General features: G+C 55.2%; 1 protein-coding gene across 2 annotated transcripts; it reads left to right on the forward strand.

The window, feature by feature from the left end:
* Positions 1–5,656: 5,656 nt before the first annotated feature.
* On the forward strand, positions 5,657–22,684 carry GOLGA7 (golgin A7). Of its 2 annotated transcripts, none has more exons than XM_089327369.1 (6): positions 5,657–5,761; positions 5,996–6,128; positions 11,622–11,774; positions 17,831–17,932; positions 18,912–18,975; positions 21,386–22,684. In XM_089327369.1, the coding sequence occupies exons 2-5, from the start codon at positions 6,018–6,020 to the stop codon at positions 18,957–18,959; spliced, it is 414 nt and encodes a 137-aa protein (XP_089183495.1). In that variant the 5' UTR covers positions 5,657–5,761; positions 5,996–6,017; the 3' UTR covers positions 18,960–18,975; positions 21,386–22,684. The 2 variants fall into 2 exon arrangements, with proteins under 2 accessions (XP_089183495.1, XP_051688264.1); XM_051832304.3 differs by lacking the exon at positions 5,657–5,761 and adding an exon at positions 5,774–5,812.
* Positions 22,685–23,017: the final 333 nt, after the last annotated feature.

A 23,017-nucleotide genomic window follows, 5' to 3' on the forward strand; every position in this document is an offset into this window, starting at 1 on the left:
AAAAAAAGAAAAGAAAAGAAAAAAAGAAACAAGCCAGTGTGTCCCGTAGGGAGTTTAAAACAGACCCAACAATATCCAGCAGCAACTGATGCTTTTACAGGAATGTCTCCCGCTGAAAATGAGAACGTTCCAGGGTCCCACACAAAGACGGAGGCTTTGGAGACGAGATGCTGTCATAAGGGAGACAACAGAGGGATTCGTAGGAGAACCTAAGCTCTTCTCTCCTACACACCTCTCACCTGACCCCACCTCACCACACCCAAGCAGACACCAGACTCCTACTCCAGGTACAGTCATCGCCCTCTGGGCACAGGGACTGGAATACTCTGCTACCTCCCCTCCTCCAAAGTTCATTCACCTGCTACAATTTCGCTCCTCCCACCAAGAAGGTGGGCGTCAGGGGGATGTACATTCTCTATACTCCATTGAATAAGTGCTCGATAAATGTTTGGTGGATGAACTCATCAGCAAAGCATTTCTTTTTTTTTTTTTTTTTAACAGGCAGAGTGGACAGTGAGAGAGAGAGAGACAGAGAGAAAGGTCTTCCTTCCGTTGGTTCACCCCCCAAATGGCCGCTACGGCCGGCACGCTGCCCCGATCTGAAGCCAGGAGCCAGGTACTTCTCCTGGTCTTCCATGGGGTGCAGGGCCCAAGCACTTGGGCCATCCTCCACTGCCTTCCCAGGCCACAGCAGAGAGCTGGGCTGGAAGAGGAGCAACCAGGACAGAATCCGGTGCCCCAATGGGACTAGAACCCGGGGTGTCAGAGCCACAGGCGGAGGATTAGCCAAGTGAACCGCGGCGCCGGCCAGCAAAGCATTTCTTGAGAGTCCATTGTAGAAAAATATATTAGATAACACGTAGGGGTCAAAGAAACAACACACAAAGGACTCTGACTTGAAAAAGAAGGAAAAAAAGAAACTTCAAGCCTATAGATTAACATCTCAACGTCAGCTCCTTAAACTACTAAAGGGATTTTGAAAACTATATTGAGTGAGATGATAGTTGGGAGCAGGCCTAGACTCATGGATTATTGATCATGTCTGATTCATATTACAGTCATGCATTACTTAACATTGGGAAATGTTCTGGGATGTGCCTTGGAAGGTGACTCTGCCATTGTAGGAACACCCCACTTACTGGAACCTAGATGGGACAGGTCAATCATTCAGTGTGTGACCTCTTGACGCAACCAAGAGACTCCATGCATGAGATGCGTAACGTACAATAAACACAACACACACTGTCCCGGCCTGCTGCCAGCACAGCACAGCGCAATGTTTTGAGCCAACTTTCCTCCACTGCCCCTTCCAGCCTGTTCCTGCACTTGCTCTTTTCCATCCCTTGATTAAAATCTCTAGCAGGTCCGATAGCTTTTCTGGTCCCTCCCGGCCAACCGCACAATTCCATTTCTGTGATTAAAATCAACCATCAACATTACAACCTCAGTTAGCTCCAGCGTCTCTTCTTTCTCCAGCAGAGCCAGAGGCGTGGTTGACTTGGGCTCTCTTCCTTCCCCATGTTGTCAGCCATCATTTTTTTTTTATCCTTTCAGGGTCAAATCCAATGGGGAGGGGCCGGCGCTGTGGCATCACAGGTAAAGCTGCCGCCTGCAGTGCCAGCATCCATACGGGCGCCGGTTCTAGTCCCGGCTTCTGATCCAGCTCTCTGCTATGGCCTGGGAAAGCAGTGGAAGATGGCCCAAGTCCTTGGGCCCCTGCACCCGGGTGGGAGACCTGGGAGAAGCTCCTGGCTCCTGGCTTTGGATTGGCGTAGCTCTGGCCATTGTGGCCAACTGGGAGTGAACCAGAGGATGGAAGATTCTCTCTCTGCCTCTCCTTCTCTCTCTGTGTAACTCTGACTTTCAAATAAATAAAATAAATCTAAAAAAAAAAAAAAGGAGGCCATTTATGTGAACAGTTTGTGAAATACTTCCTAGGGACCTCAGAAATCCATCATTGAAATGGGGTAAGACAAGGAAATTGTCTACATAATCATCCAAGGGCATTAACATGCTATAGCTACAAGTTTCTTTGATCACTAAAACTGAATAGGGGGGAAAAAACTGAACACGGGTTAATGTTACAAAATTCCAAAGTGCACTCAAACGCATTGATGAGGCTAGAGTTGTCGTAAACCACTCACCACCATTAACCAAAAAAAAAAAAAAAAAAAAAAAAAAAAAAAAAAAACCAGGAAGAAAAGATGCGAAAGAGGAGGAGCAGGGGGAGGAGGAGAAGGAAGCAGAAGAATGAAGAGAATGAAGGCTGCTGGGACTGGAATCTTTCGCCGATGCCACGCCTCTGACCCAGGCACATCTGTAGACATGCATTGCAAAGGGATCATCATTAATCAGGTGCAACAAGGCAGGAAAACAGGCCCTGTGCCAACACACAGGCTGCCAGGAGCTTCCTCCGGGTCTCCCACGGACTCGGCCATCTTCTACTGCTTTCCCAGGCCACAGCGGAGAGCTGGATCAGAAGTGGAGCAGTTGGGACTCGAACCGGCGCCCATATGGGATGCTGGCGCCCCAGGCCAGGCGTTAGCCCGCTGTGTCACAGCGTCGGCCCCCTTTTTTTTTTTTCGGCTTTGTGATGCTGCAAAAGTGAGGCACATTCAGTAGAAACTGTGCTTCAGATTTTGAATTTTGACTTCCTCTGGAGCTTTGCATATGGGGTGCAATTCTCTCTCTCTCTCTCTCTCTCGATGCTGGGCCGCAGCGGTGAGCACAGCCCCCAGCCAGCACAGCTATCGCAAGCAGAGACAACCCAGGGTCTGCAGAGCGCCCTGTTGCAGAGTGCTCAGCGGGTTGGGTGGACCCAGTGCATCCTTGATTTACGATGTTTCTGACTTTCCGTGGGTTTACCAGGACACAGCCCCATCGGGAGCTGAGGAACACGCATGCTCCTAATCCAGTCACATAACCAGCTCTGCTTGGAGGAAAGCAATTCCACAATCACATATCTGTGTCACTTGGTATTGGACAGAATCCCAGCCCCCATCATCAGCCCCAAAATAAAGGTAGACAGAGGAGGCCGGCGCCACAGCTCACTAGGCTAATTCTCCACCTGTGGTGCTGGCAACCCAGGTTCTAGTCCCGGTCGGGGTGCCGGTTGCTTCTCTTCCAGTCCAGCTCTCTGCTGTGGCCCGGGAAGGCAGTGGAGGATGGCCCAAGTGCTTGGGCCCTGCACCCACATGGGAGACCAGGAGGAAGTACCTGGCTCCTGGCTTTGACAGCCATAGCGGCCATTTGTGGGGTGAACCAACGGAAGGAAGACCTTTCTCTCTCTCTCTCTTTCTCTCTCTCTCTCTCTCTCACTGTCTAACTCTGCCAGTCAAAAAAAAAGGTAGACAGAGGAGAGAATCCACCAAGCTCAGATTTTACCTCCTTGGGTGAAATCCAGGGGTGGCTTCTGAGAGATGACAGGTGACAGGTGAGTTGAGGAAAGAAACTTCATTCTCTTGATTCTTACTGGGAGCCAAGAACTCCTTGAACTTGAACTTGAACTTATCCATTCAAAAAAAAACAACTTCTCTTTCTTTTTAACCCAGGTACTTTCTTTAGCCGGGTTGGGTCTTTGGTTCAATGAGCTTCTCCTGGGGGCTCTGAGTTCCAGGGAAGTCTGCACGTCACTCTGCCCTGTAGGGGGGGATGTGGACTCTTGTTCTGGGGCCCTCTAGAGCTTGGCCTGCGGGTCTCCGGGCACCACTGGCTTGTAGCAGGTGCTGCATTACCCTTCCCACCACGCAGAAATCTGCAAGCCCAGCCAAAGGCCTTCGCCTTGCACAGCCCCTCGTCCCAAGTCCCAGGCTTCTGCCAACTCACCAGATCTCTTGGTGCTCCCAAGAGAGCACCTGGTTCCTCCAGGCACAGATGCACCACCTTCGGCCACGTCAAATCTCATGTCCCGCTGGCGCCGCGGCTCACTAGGCTAATCCTCCACCTTGCTGCGCCGGCACACCGGGTTCTAGTCCCGGTCAGGGTGCCGGATTCTGTCCCAGTTGCCCCTCTTCCAGGCCAGCTCTCTGCTGTGGCCTGGGAGTGCAGTGGAGGATGGCCCAAGTGCTTGGGCCCTGCACCCACATGGGAGACCAGGAGGAAGCACCTGGCTCCTGCCATTGGATCAGCGTGGTGCGGCGGCCATTGGAGGGTGAACTAACGGCAAAAGGAAGACCTTTCTCTCTGTCTCTCTCACTATCCACTCTGCCTGTCAAAAAAAAAAAAAAAAAAAAAAACACCTCATGTCCCCAGGATGACACCTGTGGCCAAAGAGGGACTTCTGTTCTGAACTGTGACAAGGAACAAGCACTTCTCCGCCCCTCCCCCATCCAGATTTTCCCAGGAGATAGACATCGAGTGCACTTAAGGAGGGGGCTGGACAATGACACAACACTACCCACCGCCCGCGATTCCCACTGAACAAAAAGCAGGAGTGAATGACGCACTAGGCCGGAAGTGGGGGTGGGCTACAGAGGCGCACAGGAATCTCTGAGGAAGGTGAACTCACATCTTGGCTCTGATGGTTGTTGGGCGTGCGCACACGTCAGAACCCAGCCAACTGTCCACTTTCTCGGCAGCCGAGTGTCGGTTGCCGTTTAGACCTTATTAAAGCTGCTTTTAAGACACAGGGGGCCGACACTGTTGCTGCAGCAGGTTAAGCCACAACTTGCAACAACCAAGCGCCGGTCCCAGCCCCAGGCTGCTCCACTTCCCATCCAGCTCCCTGTTAACGCGCCTGGGAAAGCAGCAGAAGACTCCGGAGTGTTCAGGCCCCTGCACCCACGTGGGAGACTTGGATGGAGTTCCAGGCTCCTGGCTTCAGCCCGGCCCCGGCCCAGCTGTTGAAGCCATTTGGTAAATGAACCAGCTTTTGGAGTATCTCTGCCTCCCCATCTCCCTGTCACTGTGCCCAAACAAAACTAGTAAAACACAGTAAATGGGACGTACACTTAGCCTGGTGGATGCAACCCTATGTCTCACGTGGACGTACCTGGGTTCAATCCCCGTCTTGACTTCCAACTAACTACAGGCAGCAGGTGATGACTCAAGTGCTGGGGCCCCTGCCACCCACGTGGGAGGCTGATACAGTTCCCAGCTACTGGCTTTGGCCCCATTTGAGCAGTAAACCAGCGGATGGCTCTCAAGTTAAAAAAAAAAATTAGAAATGATAAAAATTTCAATATGCACAAGGCAGGATGTTGGTCAGGAGGCACAGGCCCGGGCAGGGCAGGCTGGGACCGTCGTCACTGGCAGCAGCCAGGACACCGGGGGCGGAGGCGGAGGCCAAGGCCGGACACCGGACCACGGTCCAAGTCTCCAGGAGTTCCCCGAGGGGCCAGTGGGTGCCCGGCGGTCCGCTTTCTATTTCCAGATATGGGCGAGCAGTTGGGATTCTGTCTGGGTTATTATTATTATTTTGGGGGCGGAGCTCTTTGGGTTTTGTTCGCTGCGTTTTTGTTTTGTACTCGAGTCGCGAGATGCGACCCACACGTAGGCGACCCAGAACGAAAACAAGCCCTTAGGAGCAACTAGCAGGAACGCCCTGGCCTCCACCGACACCGGCAGGAATGCCACCCTACAGGCCAGCTTCCGCCCGGACTTCCTTCCGCCCGGCCGAGGGCGGGGCCTGCCGGGGCACGCCCCCCAGTACGCCCCGCACGGCAGCCAGCGGCCTGCTTTACGGTCGGAGGGCGGGGCGGGCCAGCGGCTTGAGGAGAAGGCCGAGCTGAGGGGCGGGGCCGGAGGCCTTTTGCGGCAGGACGTAAGTGACGGTGACGGCGGCGCGACAGCAGCTGGAGGGCAGAGGAGGCGGGTTGGTGCTTCCCGGGCCGAACCGGGCTGTGGGGGGCTCAGCATGGGTGCTGGGGAGCGGGGCGGGAGCGGCCTGGGGCTGCGTTGGGCGGCGGGTGGGCCCGAGGGCTTGGCGGGCCGGAGCCCGGGGTCCCGCCCGGGCGTCTGACCCGTGGTGCCCCCTCCCCTCCCCGTGACCCCACAGCGCGGCCGGTCCAGCCCTCGCCATGAGGCCGCAGCAGGCGCCGGTGTCCGGGAAGGTGTTCATTCAGCGAGACTACAGCAGCGGCACCCGCTGCCAGTTCCAGACCAAGTTCCCCGCGGAGCTGGAGAACCGGGTACGCAGCCGGGCTCCCTGCACCTGCCGCGCGGCGAGGGCGCGGCCCCGGGGCGGGGGCGGGGGCGGCGGCGGACGCCGGGGGCCGGGCGGGACCCGTGTTTGGGGAGAGGAGCGGTGCGGCGGAGCCCCGGGGCGACGGCCTCACGGCCCCACCCCGCGTTGTTGTTGACCAGGGCGCTGAACCTGGCTGGGCAGGTGTGGGCCGCGTCCTGCTGCCTGCCCACGCACGGAGGAATCCCCGGCTTCCTCGTGACCGGCGCTTCCGGCCGCTGCAGGGGCCGTCGGGGGTTTCCCGAGTGCTGCAACCCGAAATGGGGGCGTCGCTGGGAGTCGCCGGCTGGGGCCTGGGTAGTGCTGGCTTTGCAGAAGTGGGAAGCGGGGCTGGCTGTCTGCTGTGTAGCCAGATCTAGAAAAGGCAAATCGCCGTGTCGTGGTTGTGACAGGTGCAGCGGGTCCTAACTGGGGGTGGGGGGCAGCGTGGCCCCCGGTGGGTGACGCGGCCAGGGAGACTCTAGTTGGCTGGTTGGCCGGGAGCGAGTTTGGCGGCTGCTGATCCTTTGGCTGGGAGGCTGAGGGGCTGAGAGGTGACACTGGCGTGATTCGGGCAGTAACGCTCAGACCTGGGCCTGAGGTCTCTCTAGCTGAGGGCGTAGGTGCACCTGCTCGCCCGGGACCGGAAATCCGCCACTGTGGTTTTTCCCCAGCTTGGTTATACCACCGGGCAGGGTCGTGGGCGGGTTAGAAGCCCAAGCGTGCCTGTTCAAGGTAGGGGTATAGCGAACCTGTGAAATGCCACTCAGGTGTGTGGGCAGCACGGCCGGGTGAAGAGGTAGAAGCTGAGCAAGCGGCTGCGTGGCCGGGGCTGCTGAGCGCCGCTGTTGGACCGCTCAGGCCACACGGTCGGCATGCATTTCTTAGTGTGAAATGAATGTTTTCTCTTCAAGCCTCCTCGGGGAGACTCTGAGATTCATGAACTTTCAAATCAGAATGTAAACTCTGCTTTCTCCACCACAGTCCTTTGGATGTTACAAGATTCCTTTGTTTGTAGGTTTTGGAGTCAAACTTTCGCCTCCTAGTTGAGCCAGATGTGTGGGTGTGGGTGCGTGTGGTTGGGTGCACATGCATGTGTGTGAGCGTGTGTGTGTGCCTGCATGTGTGTGTGTTTGGATATCTGCACGTGTGTGTGTGCGTGGGCCTGTGTCCGCGTGTGTGTATGTGTGCATATCTGCACTGCGTGTGTCTGCGTATGTGTGTGGATATCTGCGCGTGTGTCTGCGTGTAGTGTGCATGTCTGCACGTGCGTGTGTCTGTGGATATCTGCACGTGTATGTGGGCATGTGTCTGCGTGTAGTGTGCATATCTGCATGTGTGTCTGCGTGTGCATGTATGTGTGCATGTCTGCACGTGTGTGTCCACATGTGTGTTTGCGTGTGCATGTATTGTGCATGTCTGCACGTGCCTTGTCTGGATATCTGTACGTGTGTGTCTGCATGTGCGTGTATGTATGTGTGTCTGCACGTGCATGTGTCCACGTGGGCATGTATGTGTGCATGTCTGCACGTGCCTGTGTCTGTGTGCATGTCTGCACGTGTGTGTCCGTGTGGGCATGTATGTGTGCATGTCTGCACGGGCCTGTGTCTGGATATCTGCACATGTGTGTCCGTGTGGGCATGTATGTGTGCATGTCTGCACGTGCGTGTGTCTGTGTGTGCATGTCTGCAGTTGCGTGTGTCAGTGTGTGTGTGTGCACATTGTGCGGGTGCGTGCCTGTGGGGGGCAGCCTCGCCCTTGCGGTCTAAATACGGCTGTGCGACGCAGTTAGCATGCTGCCCGACCGGTGTGGGAAGTGGACGTTTCTAGATCCTGGAGCCCTCCTACTGCGTGGACTTCTCTTGGCCCAGAGCTGACGTGCTGAGTACTACAGTGCTCGGCAGTGCCTTTGAGTGCTCTTTTTTTTCCTTGTTACATCTTTAGGATAAAACACACTAGCTTGTGTTTTAACCACTTTTGCGTGTGTGTCTGTTGAGATGACATGTAAATTACAGGTTTAGTTTTTCCTGGCTTGCTTGCCTTGTTTCTCTCTAACTTGCCCTGGAAATGTTGCGGGTTGCTCCCCCACGGGGGCTGAATCGCCCTGTGGGAGGACATGGCAGCCCTGCCTTTCAGTAGTGGGAGAGGCTGATGCACAGATGTCTGGCGTGAGAGCATCCGTGTGTCCTTCCAGGAGGGAGCGAGGGCCAGGCGTCTGTTCTCAAGTTCACTTTCCCCTCTGCCCGAGAACCCAGGCCTTTGTGCTCGGGCTCTCCCGCCGGAAGAGTTCTTTACCGGAAGCTTAATTGTCACTTCTGGCAGCAGGCAGAGGTCTCTGTCACCCGTAGCCCGGGGAGACGGCCGTGCGTGCGCTGTGGCTGAGGCAGGTGACCCTGCCCTCTGTGTCTGGTTGACCGGCACCGTCAGACCCGCGGTGCCACGGACACACCGCACGTGGAAAGGCGCGCCGGATTGCTCTTGGCTTCGGGACTCACAGGGCTCCCTGGCCCACGTTGGCACATGGCCCCGGGCTTCCCGCGCCTCCAGCTTCTGATGCCGCACCTGCTGCCTCCGTGCTTTCAGCTCCCTCTCTTTTCTCATAGCTTTCCAGAAGCTTCTGCTTACCTCTCCTTTTTTCTAGTCTCTTCTTTTTAAAAAAAATTTATGATTTATTTGAGAGGTAGAGTTACAGATGGAGAGAGAGAGAGAGAGAGACGGGTCTTCCATCTGCTGGTTCACTCCCCAAATGGCCACAACGGCTGGAGCTGGGCAGACCCAAAGCCAGGAGCCAGGAGCTTTCTCCGGGTCTCCCGCATGGGTGCAGGGGCCCAGGGACTTGGGCCGTCTTCTGCTGCTTTCCCAGGCCATAGCAGAGAGCTGGATCAGAAGAGGAGCAGCCAGGACATGAACCAGCACCTGTATAGGATGCCAGCGTCGCAGGCAAGGCTTAGCCTACCAAGCCACACCGCTAGCCCCTCTTTCTGGTCTTAACAGTAATTCTAATCTGAAAGAAATAAGGTGTTTCCGGGTTGGAGCCCATGGTTTTGACTCCTGTGTAAGAAAGTGTATCTCAGAGGACGTTCTTACCAGATCGGAATGAGCCAGGCAAGGCAGATATGCTTGGAGTCACAGCAGGAAACCTGACCGCGCTAACGAGGGGCACGTGACCGTGCCAGCAGCACCTGTGTCCTGAGCGCCCTCCTCAGGCCGCCTCCCAGGATGGGGGACCGTGAGGGACGCACCCTCGCTCGCCCCCGTCTCCCCCACCCAGCTTTGCCCGCAGCTCTGATGTATTCTGGGAGGTTGGAAACAGGCCCGGTGCCTCCCCTTGACAGCTCATGAAGCTTTGCATGCCGCTGGCTCCTGGACTCTTCCTGGCTTTCTACCCAAAGGGCAGGACTGGTCACCACTGCTTCTGGCCCAGGGGATTTAGTAGCTTAAGGCTGACCATACACTGTGACACACCCTTAAACTGTGCTCTAGAGGGCCGGCGCTGTGGCACATGGGCTAGCGCCCCGGCTTGCGATGCCCCGGCTTCAGATCAGCCCAGCTCGCTGTGGCCTTCTGGGGAGAGAACCAGTGAAAGGAACCCCCCCCCCACCTCTTTGTACTCTGCCTCTTGTAACTCTGCCTTTGAAATAAATAAATCTTTTAAAAAGAAATTACGTTCTTGGGACTGGTGCCCTGGCCTAGTAGGCTGCATCTCTCTGCCTGTGGCCCCGGGATCCCACGTGGGCACCAGTTCGAGACCCGGCTGCTCCTCTTCCGAGCCAGCTCTCTGCTGTGGCCTGGGAAAGCAGTAGAGGATGGCCCAAGTCCTTGGGTCCCTGCACCCACGTGGGAGACCCAGAAGAAGCTCCTGGCTCCTGGCTTGGGATCGGCCCAGCTCCGGCAGTTGTGGCCATCTGGGGAGTGAACTACATGGAAGATCTCCCTCTCTGTCTCTCCCTCTCTCTTTCTCTAACTCTACCTTAAATAAATAAATAAATAAATAAAATATTTTTTTTAAAGATTATGTACTTGGATATATTTTATCTCAATGAGTATTTAAAAGACTTCAGGAATGAGAGGATTCTTAAGTAAGTAGTTACTAGTTTTAGGAATACAGGAGGTGTTTTGTGAGAGAAGACCTAGGGTGAGGACAGATAGATTGATTTGTTTCCAAGAACGAAAGGGTTTCAGTGACATACAAGGGTATGCAGAAAATATCAGGAAACATGGAATAAGAGATAAGTGTTTTCTGGTGTAAAAAAAAAAATGTTGGAATGCATGCATCCCGCACAAAGGGGCTTCAACATTTTTTGCACATAAATAAGCTTGCCGTTTAATTCCATGTTCCGTTAACAATTTGTCATACCTCGCCTTCCACTAATGTTCCTTGAGAGCCCTGGGATAGGGTATCGAGGCTTCCGTGGACCAGGTGCTGTCAGGAAGGAAGTGGAAGCCAAGGACCAGAGTAAAGAGCTGAGTGACAGTAGCCGCGTCCGCGTGGGAAGTAGGAGGGACGCGCGTCTCGGTTTGAAGATGCGATTTTGCCTTGCTCAGTGGTGCAAGCTTTTTACGTGGAAGAGATGGCGTAAGCAGAAGGCAGAACCTCACCTCCTCCTCCTGCCTCTGCGCCAGTCAGTCGCAGTCTGGGTGCTCAGTGCGGCATCCCTCGCTCTCCCCAGATGCAACCAACTTCTCTTTCCTTCTCTGCCCCACCATTCTTTTTTATTTTTAAATAGATTGATTTATTTATTTGAGATGGAGAGACAGAAAGAGAGGTCATCCATCCGCTGTTCCTCTCCTCAAATAGCCACAATGTCCAGAACTGGGCCAACCCAAAGCCAGGAGCCAGGAACTTCTTCCAGGTCTCCCACACAGGTGCAGGGGCCCAGGGACTTGGGCCATCTTCTACTGCTTTCCCAGGTCATAGCAGAGAGCTGGATGGGAAGTGGAACAGCTGGACCCGAACAGGCGTCCGTAGGGGATGCCGGCACCATAGGCACCATAGGCAGAGGCTTAGCCTGCTGCGCCACAGCCCCAGTCCTGCCCTCACCATGCATTATATGTGCTCCCCTACCCTGCCAGAGTACCGTGTTTCTCTGTGTGCGCTCCTGAACCTGCAAACGTGGAGCACTGAGACAGCGTCACTCATCTCTTCCCTGACGCCTGTCATGGTGTCTGACAGCAGGTGCTTGGGGGCTGTGAATGGCAGTGAGTGTGAGGGGCTGCAGTGTAGGGCTGGCTTCCTGGAAGTTCGGTGTGAAGGAGAAAGGTGGTCTGTTCTGAGCCTGGACTCCCCCGTGGCCGGGGAGGGCTCACGTTAAACAAAGCAAGAGCGCCTTCAGCCGTTGAGTCCAGATTTCGTCCCCTCGGAAGTGGCTGGCGGTTAACCCCAGGACTGGGGAGAGCAAGCACTCCTGAGTTGCTGATTGTGTTTCCCAAGCTTTACCTTTCAATTCTTTCTTCCCTCCAGATTGATAGGCAGCAGTTTGAAGAGACCGTTCGAACTCTGAACAACCTGTATGCCGAAGCGGAGAAGCTCGGAGGCCAGTCCTACCTTGAAGGCTGTCTGGCCTGTTTAACAGCCTATACCATTTTCCTGTGCATGGAGACTCATTATGAGAAGGTAAGGCCGCCGTGTGGCCCGCGGGCCTCCGAGGACGACGGCGAGGAGGGAGCTGTGACTCGTGTCTGTTACACGGGCGAGCTGGCATGAAGTGTGTGGGGTCACTTATAACAACGGTGATGATAATGACTTGAGTGCCGCTGTCGCTCCTCTGTCCAGTCCTGAGTCTATGAGAGACATGTTCAAGTTGGCACGGCCACTCGGGAATCCACACATGGCCTGCGCTGAAGACGCAGGGAACCTGTGTGTTCTCCTTCCCTCGGCTTCCTGAGAGCCCTTGCACTGAATTTCCCCGGATCTCTGTCTTCGGGCCTGTCTTCCACCTTAGCCCTTGTCTCCGCTTTCCCACGGCCTGACAGACAGAGTTGCTGGCCTCTCAGCGGGAGGTGAGCAGAAGCCCAACTCGCCAGCTGCCCATTTGTCTCCTCAGTGAGGGCCTCTGCCGCCGTCCCAGTCTGTGTCCTTGTCCTCTGTCTCCTGGACAAGCGAAGGAGCCCCTGCCTCTATCTCGGCCCTTTGGTTTCACAAGCCGCCTCCCGCTGTCTTCCCAAAACGCAGGCTCACTTCCTCACCGCTTCTGCCAAGTCAGAGAGCCTCCCTGACTTCCGGTGGTTGCCGTGCGCGGGCTCACGGCTGCTGCCTGCTTTCCGGTTCTCCCCCTCCCCCTCCCCCTCCTCTCTTGGCCAGACTGGACCACTCGGTGGCCACTGGCCCGTGTTCTCCTCGGTGGAGAGTGCCGTTCTTCCCGTGTCCAGGCCGCCCCCTCCCGGCTTCGTCTGCCTCCCCCTTCCTTTCTGATGCCTGGTGCCTGGGCATCGCAGACGCCAGCTGAGTGTGTGCTGAGTGGGTGGCCACTCCCAGCAAACCCGCGCCTGTCACGAGGTCCGACACTGTTCAGAAAGCTAAGGTGTCTCTGCCCCACCTGGTGGGACCGTCCCTGTGTCTGGGGCTCTGTGTGGTGGAGGGCGGATGTAGTTGCTGGGCATTCGTCCCCAGCATCCAGACGTGTGTCCTTACTGTTAGGTGGTTCACCTCACGCCTCACGCAGGGTCTGTGCTAGTTATGACCTTCCACACCACAGACAGGGGGACTTCAGAAAGCTCGTGGAGAAATGGCGTGAAAACCAAACTGGCGAGTTGAGACACTTTAGTAAGCGTGATGCCACCCGTCTCAGACACCCTGGGAGAACAGAGGGGCCTGGAACTGAAGCACGGCAGTGCGGTCGTCTGCCGTGTGGGCTGAGGGAAAGGGGCGCCCGTTAGGATTTTTTTTTTTTTTTTTTGAGATTAGGAAGCAAAAACAAGTGAAAGGAGCCAAATCAGGACTTAAAGTGGATGCCTAGGAGTTTGTAGAGAAACTCTGGCCGAGTGAGCCACGCTGGGGAAGGTGTCCTGGGTGGTGTTTGGCTAAAGCCTTGGCCGACTTTCCCAAAACGCCACTACTCCTAAGAGGGTGATGTGGGTCTTTGGCCTTCCAGAAAGAGTACCCTGAGCATCCCTAGAGCTGCCATGACCTGTCGCTTCTGCTCGCAGCTCTCGCTGGCCGTGCCCTGATGGTGCTCTGTCTTCAGGACTGTCTCCTGTTGCACTTCTTCCCGGAAATGCTACAGGACGTCCATGCGGAGTTTTCAGGTTTCTCTTGACAGCCCAGCGCTTACCTGCAGCTGTGTGTGGGCGCCCAGGGGGCGGCAGGTTTGCTTCCCTTTGGTTGTGCCATGGGAATCGTGTCAGACGAAGCACCGGGGAGTCCTGTGGTGTCGGCTGCTGATTCTGCTGGTCGTCACCAGTCCGCTTCACTTGGGCTGACGCGACGCTGGTTTTTCCCTTGCAGACTCAGGTTGGTGCTGCCACCGTGGGCCTCGTCTTCAGCATGGTCTCATCCCTTCTAAAAGCAAGTTGCCCGTTTGTAAACCGTTGCTTGCTTTGGAACATTGCTCCCCTAACCGTTTTGGAAAGCAAGTTACTCTAAGCAGTTTGCCAGGGCCTGGACTAAGCAAGGCAAACACAGTTGCTGACCTTGTGCGATTTGTAATTCGGTGGTAACAGCTGCCAGGAGCAAGGAGAACCAAAGCAAACTAAAGCGTGCTGGGTGCCTGGAAGGGAAGAACCAGGGAAGAGACCTGGTTCCCAGGGTGCGGTCAGAGGTGGCCTCGGAAGCGGTGACAGTGCCGGCACCACAGGAAGCAGGAAAAGCCCTGGGCCGTTCAGGCAGAGGCCTGGTGGTGTGGCAGGAGAGGGCCGAGGCCGGCCGCAGTCAGCTTGGAGCCCAAGCGGGAGCTGTGTGGTGCAGCAGAGCGCAGTCCGTGGAAGCAGATTAGGCCCTATTGTCAGCGTGCGGGAAGCTCCTCAAAGGCTTTAAGCAGGAGGGGCTGCCGTTTTCCCAGCAGCCAGGTGGCGGTTGGAGCTCCTGCAGCCCTGGTGGGGTGCCTGGGCTTGATCCCCAGCTCCCAGTCCCAGCTTCTGCGGACACACACCTTCGGAAGCCGCAGGCTCCTGCCTCTCACGTGGGAGACCTGGTGGAGTTTCCAGCTCCAGACCCCGGCCTGGCCCAGCCTCCGTCTCTGTGGACATTTGGGGAGTGAGCCAGTAGGTGGGAGCACTCGCGCGTGCGCTCTCTCTGCCTCCCAAGTAAGTCAGTAAACATTTTAAAAAATAAAAGGCTTTAAGCAAGACAATGAAGCGATCCAACTTGGTTTTAAAGCCATCCCTGTACATGTGAGAAAACAGCCTAAGAGCGGATGTGGGGAAACCAGTTAGTTAGGAAGTTCTCACAGAAGCCCATGCCGTGTACCAGGATCGTCTGGCTGGGGGTCAGAGCAGTGGGAGAAGGTGAACAGAGGCAACGGGTGTGTTGGCAGCAGAGCCAAGACCAGTGAGGAGGGGGGATGACCACGCGGTCTCCTGGGGACCATGAGCGGGCAGGAGCTGTATGCATGACAGCTGGGTCACCTGGGGGCGGTGACTGACAGCACAGTCCCCTGGGGTGTTGCCAGGTCACATCTTCCAGGGGCGCTGGCCCTGCCTTGGGCAGTAGTAGAGACTGTGCCTTTTCAGTTTGTTGCTAGTTTAACTTAGCACTTACTTGTCCACTCACGTTGGATGATATAGATGCCCTTGGCTCCAGCTCACATCAGTTGTAAAACGAAATTGGTGATTGGCTGTGTGCCAAGTCGTGTCCTCGTTGTGGGACACTGGACAGGTTCATCCCTGGGTTCTGCTCAGCTGTAAATAGACTTTAGAATTGCCAAATTTGCCTCACATATGTTAAGTGCTTAGTAAACAGATTTCTGGTAGACTTTAAAATGAAGTCGCCGTCTCTGTAAGTTTAGTCAGGCATCTGTGAACTCGTGAATGCAGGGTTTCGTTTGAAGGACTCTTTTAGCCAGCTGCTAGTGAATTAGGATGCTGAAACTCTTAGCAGGTCTAGAATCCTTTTCACTGGTAATCTTGGAAATTGGTTGATTATAGGTAATATTGTAAGCAAATCTTTCTTTTTATAGAGCAGGTATCCTAAAGCAAGCAAAGACCAAATCAAGTTAAACAAGCCTTAAGGCACGCGCACACTTTTAAAAACAGGAACTGGGCGTGATGAACTGGATCATGCAGAGTTAGCAGAAACAGTCATAAAGAAGGTGCAACATGCTTAGACCTTTAAAAGAACGACTGAAATACACATTTGTGTTCTTGATAAAAATGTAAGAACAGCCACCCTCTCCCTCCGCAGACTGTCCCCCAGAAATCTCTGTGGCTTGAGTCATTTGGTCTCTGTTGTGTTAAACACTTAAAATTTCCAGCCTACAAGCACCAAACCAAATATAATAGTGCTTTTGCACTTTGTCACGTGGGTTAATTTTTTTGAAACTGTAAATGGGCCTTTTAAAACTCACTAGAACAATCACGCATTTTTGCCTCTATAACGTGCTGTTTATTGATTGCAAATGAGGATAAAGACCTCAGTGTTGTTTCTCCATTGTTGCTGCCCGTCACGAGAGAAAGCTGGGCTGGTGGGAGGCTCTCCCCGGTAGCTGTCCACTGCCCCGGACTGCCCCAGACGTCATCTGTGAACGCAGCTGGGCGGGCACTTGGGTGCTTGCAGAGAATACTGAGCGCGTCCCTCCGCTCTTCCAATGTCTCCTAGGCTTTCTCAGGGCCCACGGTCGTCTTTCCTGGGGTTTCTTTGGGTATCATTTTTGTAAATAGCATCCAGAGCCGAGTTTCTGGTGGGTGGCTCGTTTTGAGGTTGATTTGCCAAAACTGGTATTGGATGAGTAACATGTCACTTTCGGGTGCCCTGGGGGTGAGATTGTGCTTTGGCCTCCGGTTGCAGTATTTCCCTCTTGTTGATGCTTTCCTGTTGCTAAACCCTAAAGGAGTTCAGGGCAGTGTTGCCTGCACCAAAATAGCCTAAGAGGATTCAGAGCTTATGCAGGAAGAAGCCAAGTCGTTTGCTTTATGAACTGATAGCCTCACCCAGTACACGAGAATGTTCTCAGTCTAAGTGAAAAGCCTGCCCACCGGAGTCGTGCTTGGGTCAAATAAAGGAATGCTGTTTCCTCGCTAGCAACTTTCTTCCCAGAGAGAGGAGGAGGCGCGGCCTCTCAAGGAGTCCTTTCTTTCGGAACCAGCCGGGCAGGCGGCTCCGAGGGCCTCCCTGGTGCTGAGGAGCTGCGGTGGAGGGAGACGCGGTCTCCGGTTTCCCGCCTGGCAGTGAGCAGTGAGCGCGGGAGGCAGGGGGAGAGCGGCCTGAGAATCCCAGGCTGGGCCCGGTGTGGCCTGCTTCCTTCGGCTCCTTCTCCAGGGATGATTGACAAGCCCTGATACACAGATAGCACTCAGGGGTCTGCTCCTAGACACCAAGCACAGTTCGGATTCCCTGGGAGCAGGAAACGGGAGAATGGTAATACGCATTGCTTCGGGTAATCAGCTGGAAAGAAACCCTCTCTTTTAGAAACACTATTCTTAATTTACAATAACAAAGACCATGCAGCTTTCTCTCTCAATCAATTCATGCTCTTTTTTTTCCATGCAACACAAGATTGTATTATTCCCAAAAGTGTAACCTGAGCAAACTATTTATTTTCCTTCAGTGAGAAAGTTTTTTAAACCCTCCAGGGGTTCAAATTCTAAATGAGTTGATACCTAGGCATCTAAATTGTAACATCCGAATTTGTTAGTTTGGCCTGGTGTTCTGTACCTACCCTGAGCTCACTGCTTAATTTCCAACTTGACTTTCGTGAAGTTCTTTTTTTTTTTTTCCCTTTAAGTTGTGCTCACATTTGTGACTCTATCTTTGGCTGGTAGTGTGAATTTAAGGAAATATTATAGTAATTTAAAGGGCTGGATCAAAGCCCCTTTGAACGTTGGAGCCAGAAAGGGGTTATGGTGACTCAAGCCTGAAATAAAACATGGAACTCTTTGATTGTGGATATAGCTGCTGAGATTTATTTTCTTCTAGCTTATCTGTCCCGGGATTGCCCGTGTTAAAGCTGGGGATCTGGCGATTTCCGGAAGTTCCTTTGTATCCTATCTGGCTTTTGTCTGCATGTGCTTTGACTTTTACAAGCTTAATACTGAACTTATAAACTGGGGCTCCTGTCTAGGAAGCGAGCAGAAAACTGCAGGGCGTGCTGCCCGCGGCGCTGGAGCCGAGAGGAGACCCTGCCGTCCCCGGCAGCGCCCTGCTTCACGGAGGGAGTAAACTCCGCGTGGAGATGGCCTGAAAGTGGCCGTGCTGCCCTTCGTGGGCCAGCGCAGGTCAGGCTGGAAATGGATGAGCGTCTGTGAAGGAGAGGAACATGGCCTGAGTGTTACAAGGGGGAGCCACAAAGTGTCCTTGACGTCAGATGGCGCAGGTGCTAGGAGACCAGGAGTGGGCGAGAGAAGGGTGGCTGGCCGCGTGTGCTGGGCGAGGGGCGGGCGCTGCTTCCCACCGCGCGTGCTGGGCAGAGCCGTGTTCGCCACCCACGCCTCCACGCAGCAGCGCGAACGTGCTGTGCGTGTGTGAGCGGACGCTCCCGGGGAAGTCTGACGGAGTCTGTCGTTTGTTTTTCCTGTCAGGTTCTCAAGAAAGTCTCCAAGTACATTCAGGAGCAGAATGAGAAGATCTACGCCCCGCAGGGCCTCCTGCTGACAGACCCCATCGAGCGGGGGCTGCGAGTTGTATCCTTCCACGCGGATCCCCAGGGCCCCTCCCCGCCTTGGCTTCCCGGGAGCGGTCTCTGCCCCGGGTTGTTTAGGATTCCGCCTGCCCTCCCCCGGGCTCCCAGGGCAGGGCGCGGGCCTAGGGGGTGGTGTGGGTGATGCGTTTCAGCTGCGGGCCCTCTGCGCCCAGGCCCTCTGCAGCGTGTACACTCGTTCTGTGTGGCGAGGCCCGTCAGCCGAACGCGGCGCAGCTCCCGCTCCCGGCCGGGCCGCGCGGCCGCAGCTGCCCCAGCTGCCCCGTGTATGATTTCATTGCCTCTGACATTCGGTGCATATTTCCAGAGGCAGGAAGCCTTGAAACTCACTAAGTGAATTTGGTGACTGAAACTGCAAAAGAACTAATTTAGTTTGATAACTGAAGTAATGGGTAAATAAATTTGTTTTAGAGCCGAGGTCACGTACTGCAGGCCTTCCAGCTGATACTCATTTCAGCGGTTTTACTGCACCGTGCAGCAGCTGTTCTTAAACTCTGAGGGGTCACGAACCCTCTCCCGGGAAAAAGTTTTCCTATAATTTCAGGGCCTTTTGTCTTTAACCCCTGAGTTTGTCACCTTCGTGGATTCTCAATTCTGCAGTTTCTCCCCACCAAAAAAAAAAAAAAAAACACACACACTAAATCTGCAGTAGAGTTTTTGCACGTGGAATCCAGAGGTACCTCAGAAAGTTCACGGAAGACATGCATTGTGAAAAAATGGCCCACCTCCGAAACCCCTTGCAGCTCCACGTTTGCATGAGCCTTGCGGAGTGCGCTTGCTGACGTTCAGCCGGCCGGCGGGAGGCACCGTGTGTTGCTTCCAGTGTTAAGACCGTTTGATAAGGACGCAGCAGCCGAGCAGGTAGGAGTGGTGTCCGTGCGGAGCCCACTCGCCTCCTGCTGTAGCTGCCCATCCGTGCCACGTTCCGTGCCGTCCTTTTCCTTAACAGCCGCGCTGTGCAGATTGAAATCACCATTTATGAAGACAGAGGCCTGAGCAGCGGAAGATAAGCCCTAGAAGCTAAAGGTAGAGACCGAGTGGCGTGGTTTGCGTGCAGTCTGTGCGCCTGGGAGAAGTGTGGCCTCTCCAGAGCGCGTGTCGTGAGTCGTACCAGTGTGGCGGCGTACTCCCAGACAGTCGCCACAGCCGCAGGACGCGTAACCCTGTCCATAACCCAGGCCCTGTCTGCTGGGAGAACTGGATCCGGATCCGTCCCCATCGTAACCCAGGCTCTGTCTGCTGGGAGAACTGGATCTGGACACTCCCGCATGTTTTCAGACTGCTTTTGTTACCTTGTCTTCCACAGAGAGTTTTTCCTTAGTTCACAACTACCCTAAGAATTGAAGCAGCTGGGTTTTGCGTATGTGAGTCAGTTGAGCGAGTCCCCTGCCTGTGTGACAATGGCTTTAATAAGAGGAGGAGCGTTGTGGAGGGGGAGTGGGTATTTCATGCGTTACACGAGGCTACTTGGGAGCCCGACAGCACGAGCCTCACCCGGCGGCTAGAAGAGACGGGGCATTCCTCTGTTTCTGCCAGGGTGGCTGTACCCCGGAGAACGTCCCGTGGTCCGTGAGAGACAGATCAGCGACACGGAGACCCGCGGGCGGAGTGCTGCTGGAGCTGGAGCTGGCTCGCACCTCCTCTGAGCAGCGGAAGGTGGCGCTTGAGGGCGTGTGCAGCCAGCAGGCACAGTGGCCAAGGTGCACCGAGGCTGACCGCGTGGCCCGTCAGAGGGCCGGGTCCAATGCCGGCTTCCCGCTAACATCTGCACTGGGAGGCAGCAGGCCCAGCAGGCGGTGGCTCAAACAGGTGGCGTTCCCACAACCCAGATGGGAGACCCAGATTGGGTTCCTGGCTCATTAATGGTCCAGCCCTCATTACAGGCGACTGGGGAGTGAACCAGCAGATGGAGATGGCAGATCGATCGCTCTGCCCCCCAAATAAGCCAGTCAGTCTCTGAAGAAGGCAGTACTGCACGCCTTGCTGTCCAGCAGCAGGAGTCCCCACCGCGAGGGCACCTGCCCTGCACGCGGGCCGGGCGTTGCGTACATTGTACTTCCGGAACAGCATTCTTTCCCTTCAGAGAGCAGCGGATTGGGGTGGGAATAGGTGGGTGGGTGTTCCAGGGCCACACAGTAATGCGCAGCAGAACATGGCACGTAACCCCTGCTTCCCGTGCCATACTCCTCTCAGCAGGGGCTTGGAGAGGGCTTTCATCGGAGCAGTCTAAATATTTAGCCCTTTCTTTTTTGCTGGTCCTTAAGAGTAGATTTTATCTGAGCCGGTTCCATTTATTCAAGGCTGCAAGCCTTCCAGGGCTGCCACTGTCCAGCGCTCCCGAGCGCGTCCCCGAGTTCCTGAGAGCCGGAGATGTAAACAGTGGCCTCCCTCTCCGCCGTGTGTTCCGCTTCTTTAGGAAGGCTTTGTTTGGGAACTCCGGAGTGGCGCTCTCGTGTGTGGTTCTCGCATGGCCCGTGTGTGTGGTTTGTTTCATCCGCTGCAGCCGCGTGGCCGCAGCGCGGCCCATGTGTCCCGACTCATCCCGCAGCCATCACGGCTTGGTGCACGGTTTCTCCTGAGCTGGCACGGGGTTGTGAGCGATTCCACACCAGGGGCCACTCTCCCCACAGTCAAACAGCCGTGAGCCGTTGACGGGAAGGATTTACATTAGGACTTCTGGACAGTTTCATGAATGCAAATATTTTTGTTCAACACAATTTAGTTTTCAGAGCTGCGCGTTCCTGGGGTCCAGGAGTCAGTGTGGGCTGAGGTGGGGTGGGAGGGGCCGTAAGAATGATGTATTCAGTTCCACAGCTTCTGCCCGCCAGAGCTCCCTGTGGAAATGAATGATTTCTCAAAAGAATACGCAAGCCGTGGGAATGGGCTTTATGTTGCTCTTTTTACCAGTTTAGTTTTGCAGTACCTTGCGTGTGTCCTTGTTGCTGCTTTAGTGATCTGACATACTGGTGATGTTTTGTCTCTCGATGCGGATGGCGGTCTATGTTTGGGGGCGGGGGGGGGGGTATGTGGTTATTCTGAAGCAGTAAACTCCTGAGTGGCATAAACACGGCTCACTGCGGCTGGCACTTCGCAGTTCTAAAGGCTTCGCTTTGCTAAGGCGCTCTTCCCTCTGCGTCTGCAGACGAGGAAACAAAGACACAGAGAACTTCAGTTCCCTGTCCAGAGCAGCTCGCTCTCCAGGCAGCCCGGGGCCCGGCTCTCTGACACAGCTGGGCACAGACGTCAACAGGCAGGACCGCGGTTTCTCGGCCGGCGCGTTGGGTGCTCGTTTTAACAAGCAGCGCACGTTCGAGTGTCTGAGCGGCGAGAGGAGCCCGGGGCTGGCGTGGCGCAGGCCGCGTGTTAGGAGGAGACACAGGCGTAGACGGTCCTCCTCGGCACCCTTCTAAAACCTTGCCTCTTCCCCCTGTTGCAGATCCCACCTCCAGCCGGGCCCCTTGTCTGTCCCGGCCGACCGCGTCCCTGTCTCCTCTCCAGAGCATCATTCCTTGTCTCTGCCGCCAGAGCCACGGTGCCACTCACTCCAAGGACTGACTTTCTGACGCCCGCACCGGAGTGGCCCCAGTCGCTCAGCGCCCACTCTGTGCTCCACACTGTAGGACTCCGTGACCTTAGGATTCGTTTCTGAGAAAACACAATGAAGCGTTCCACTTCTGCTGGTCTAAAGCCATCGAAGACAAGACGTGGGGCAGCCCAGGGCAGAGTTGGCTTCCTGCCTGCCCCCGGGACAGCTGGCTGTGTTGGTTCCTTGGGCCAGTCCCCAGGTAGCCGTCGCCCTGGGCGAGGCCCGTCTCGGCTCACGTCGGGGCTCAGGGCTCCCGGTGAGCGGGTGGTGTCTGTCCAGGGTTGTGCCTGGGGTGGGCGGGGTCTGTGGTCTTGCCATCCGTCTCCCAGGTTGCAGAGAGCCCCCAGTTTTGCCATGACTCGTATCTCATAAGCCCTGTCTCTGCTGTGCGGTCTCTGACACTGAAGCTCACCAAGAAAGCTCCGTGCCATGTTGTGTGTTTCGTTATAGTGATGAGCCCTCATTAAAGCAGTATTTCATGCCACGCCCCGGAACTCGGAGCGTCCTCTGGCGCTGTCGCGTCACCTTGAATGTTGCTGGGAAGATGTGGTGTGCGTTGCTCGTCCATTACCAAACTCAGTAAGCACAATAAAGCAGATGCTGGACCATCAAGCGCATAACCCCGCCGCGTCCCTGAGCGTGTCAGACACCGTGTAATGCATATTTTAATTATAGTTTTGTTATAACTTATGAGAAATGACGATTTGATAGGAATGATACTGTGTATTGCTGATTTTTAACGACCTCCCTGACAAACCTTGGATCCCCGCACCTCCCTTGCACGCAGCAGGATTTTTTCCCGTCCAGCGAGGTCAGTGCTTGCCCAGGCGAAGCGCTCAGGTCCGAGTCGGCGTGGGCAGCTTTCCCTCTGGCCGGGGGCTGCTCTGGGAGGAGGGACGAGGTGCATGAGGAGAGAATGAGGCAGTGAGAGGTTCTGCTTCCGGCGATGTCGTAGGTGCTAATACTGGATCTCACCGTGCAGATTTGGTTTCTTCTCTGGGTCTGTTGGTTACTTCGTACATCCCGTAATCTGTACTGTTTCACCTTTGTTACCTGATAGCCTGTAGTAGTCCGTCTGTCTGCCTTTTCAACCCGTTGCAATAACTTTGCTGAAATATTAACACGTTAGTAAAACTTTTCTTACACAAATCGTCTCTGTGTCGTATTTTGGTGTGATGGGTGAGTGAGTGGCACCGAGTCTGGTGGATAGGCAACACTGTGGGGCTGGCTTTGTGTGGGGAGTGGGGGAACAAACACAGCCATGTTGTTTCCAGAAGCGCTCCTGGCGTGGTGGTTGGAGCGACCTGGAGCACCCCAAGGCCCCTTCTGCTCAGGGCATGGCACTCACCCACACCGACCGCATCATGGCTCTGGACTCGGCTGAATCCGGGGCTGGGTACGCACGTGCTCCAGCAGCTCACCCCAGAGGGTCTGTAGCTGGGAAGTCGTGGTGCCCCTATGTCTTCACCTCGGTCCCACACC

The sequence above is a fragment of the Oryctolagus cuniculus genome, chromosome 2, assembly GCF_051225735.1.
Source record: "Oryctolagus cuniculus isolate XC-2025 breed Fujian yellow rabbit chromosome 2, ASM5122573v1, whole genome shotgun sequence".
Classification (NCBI taxonomy): Eukaryota; Metazoa; Chordata; class Mammalia; order Lagomorpha; family Leporidae; genus Oryctolagus; species Oryctolagus cuniculus.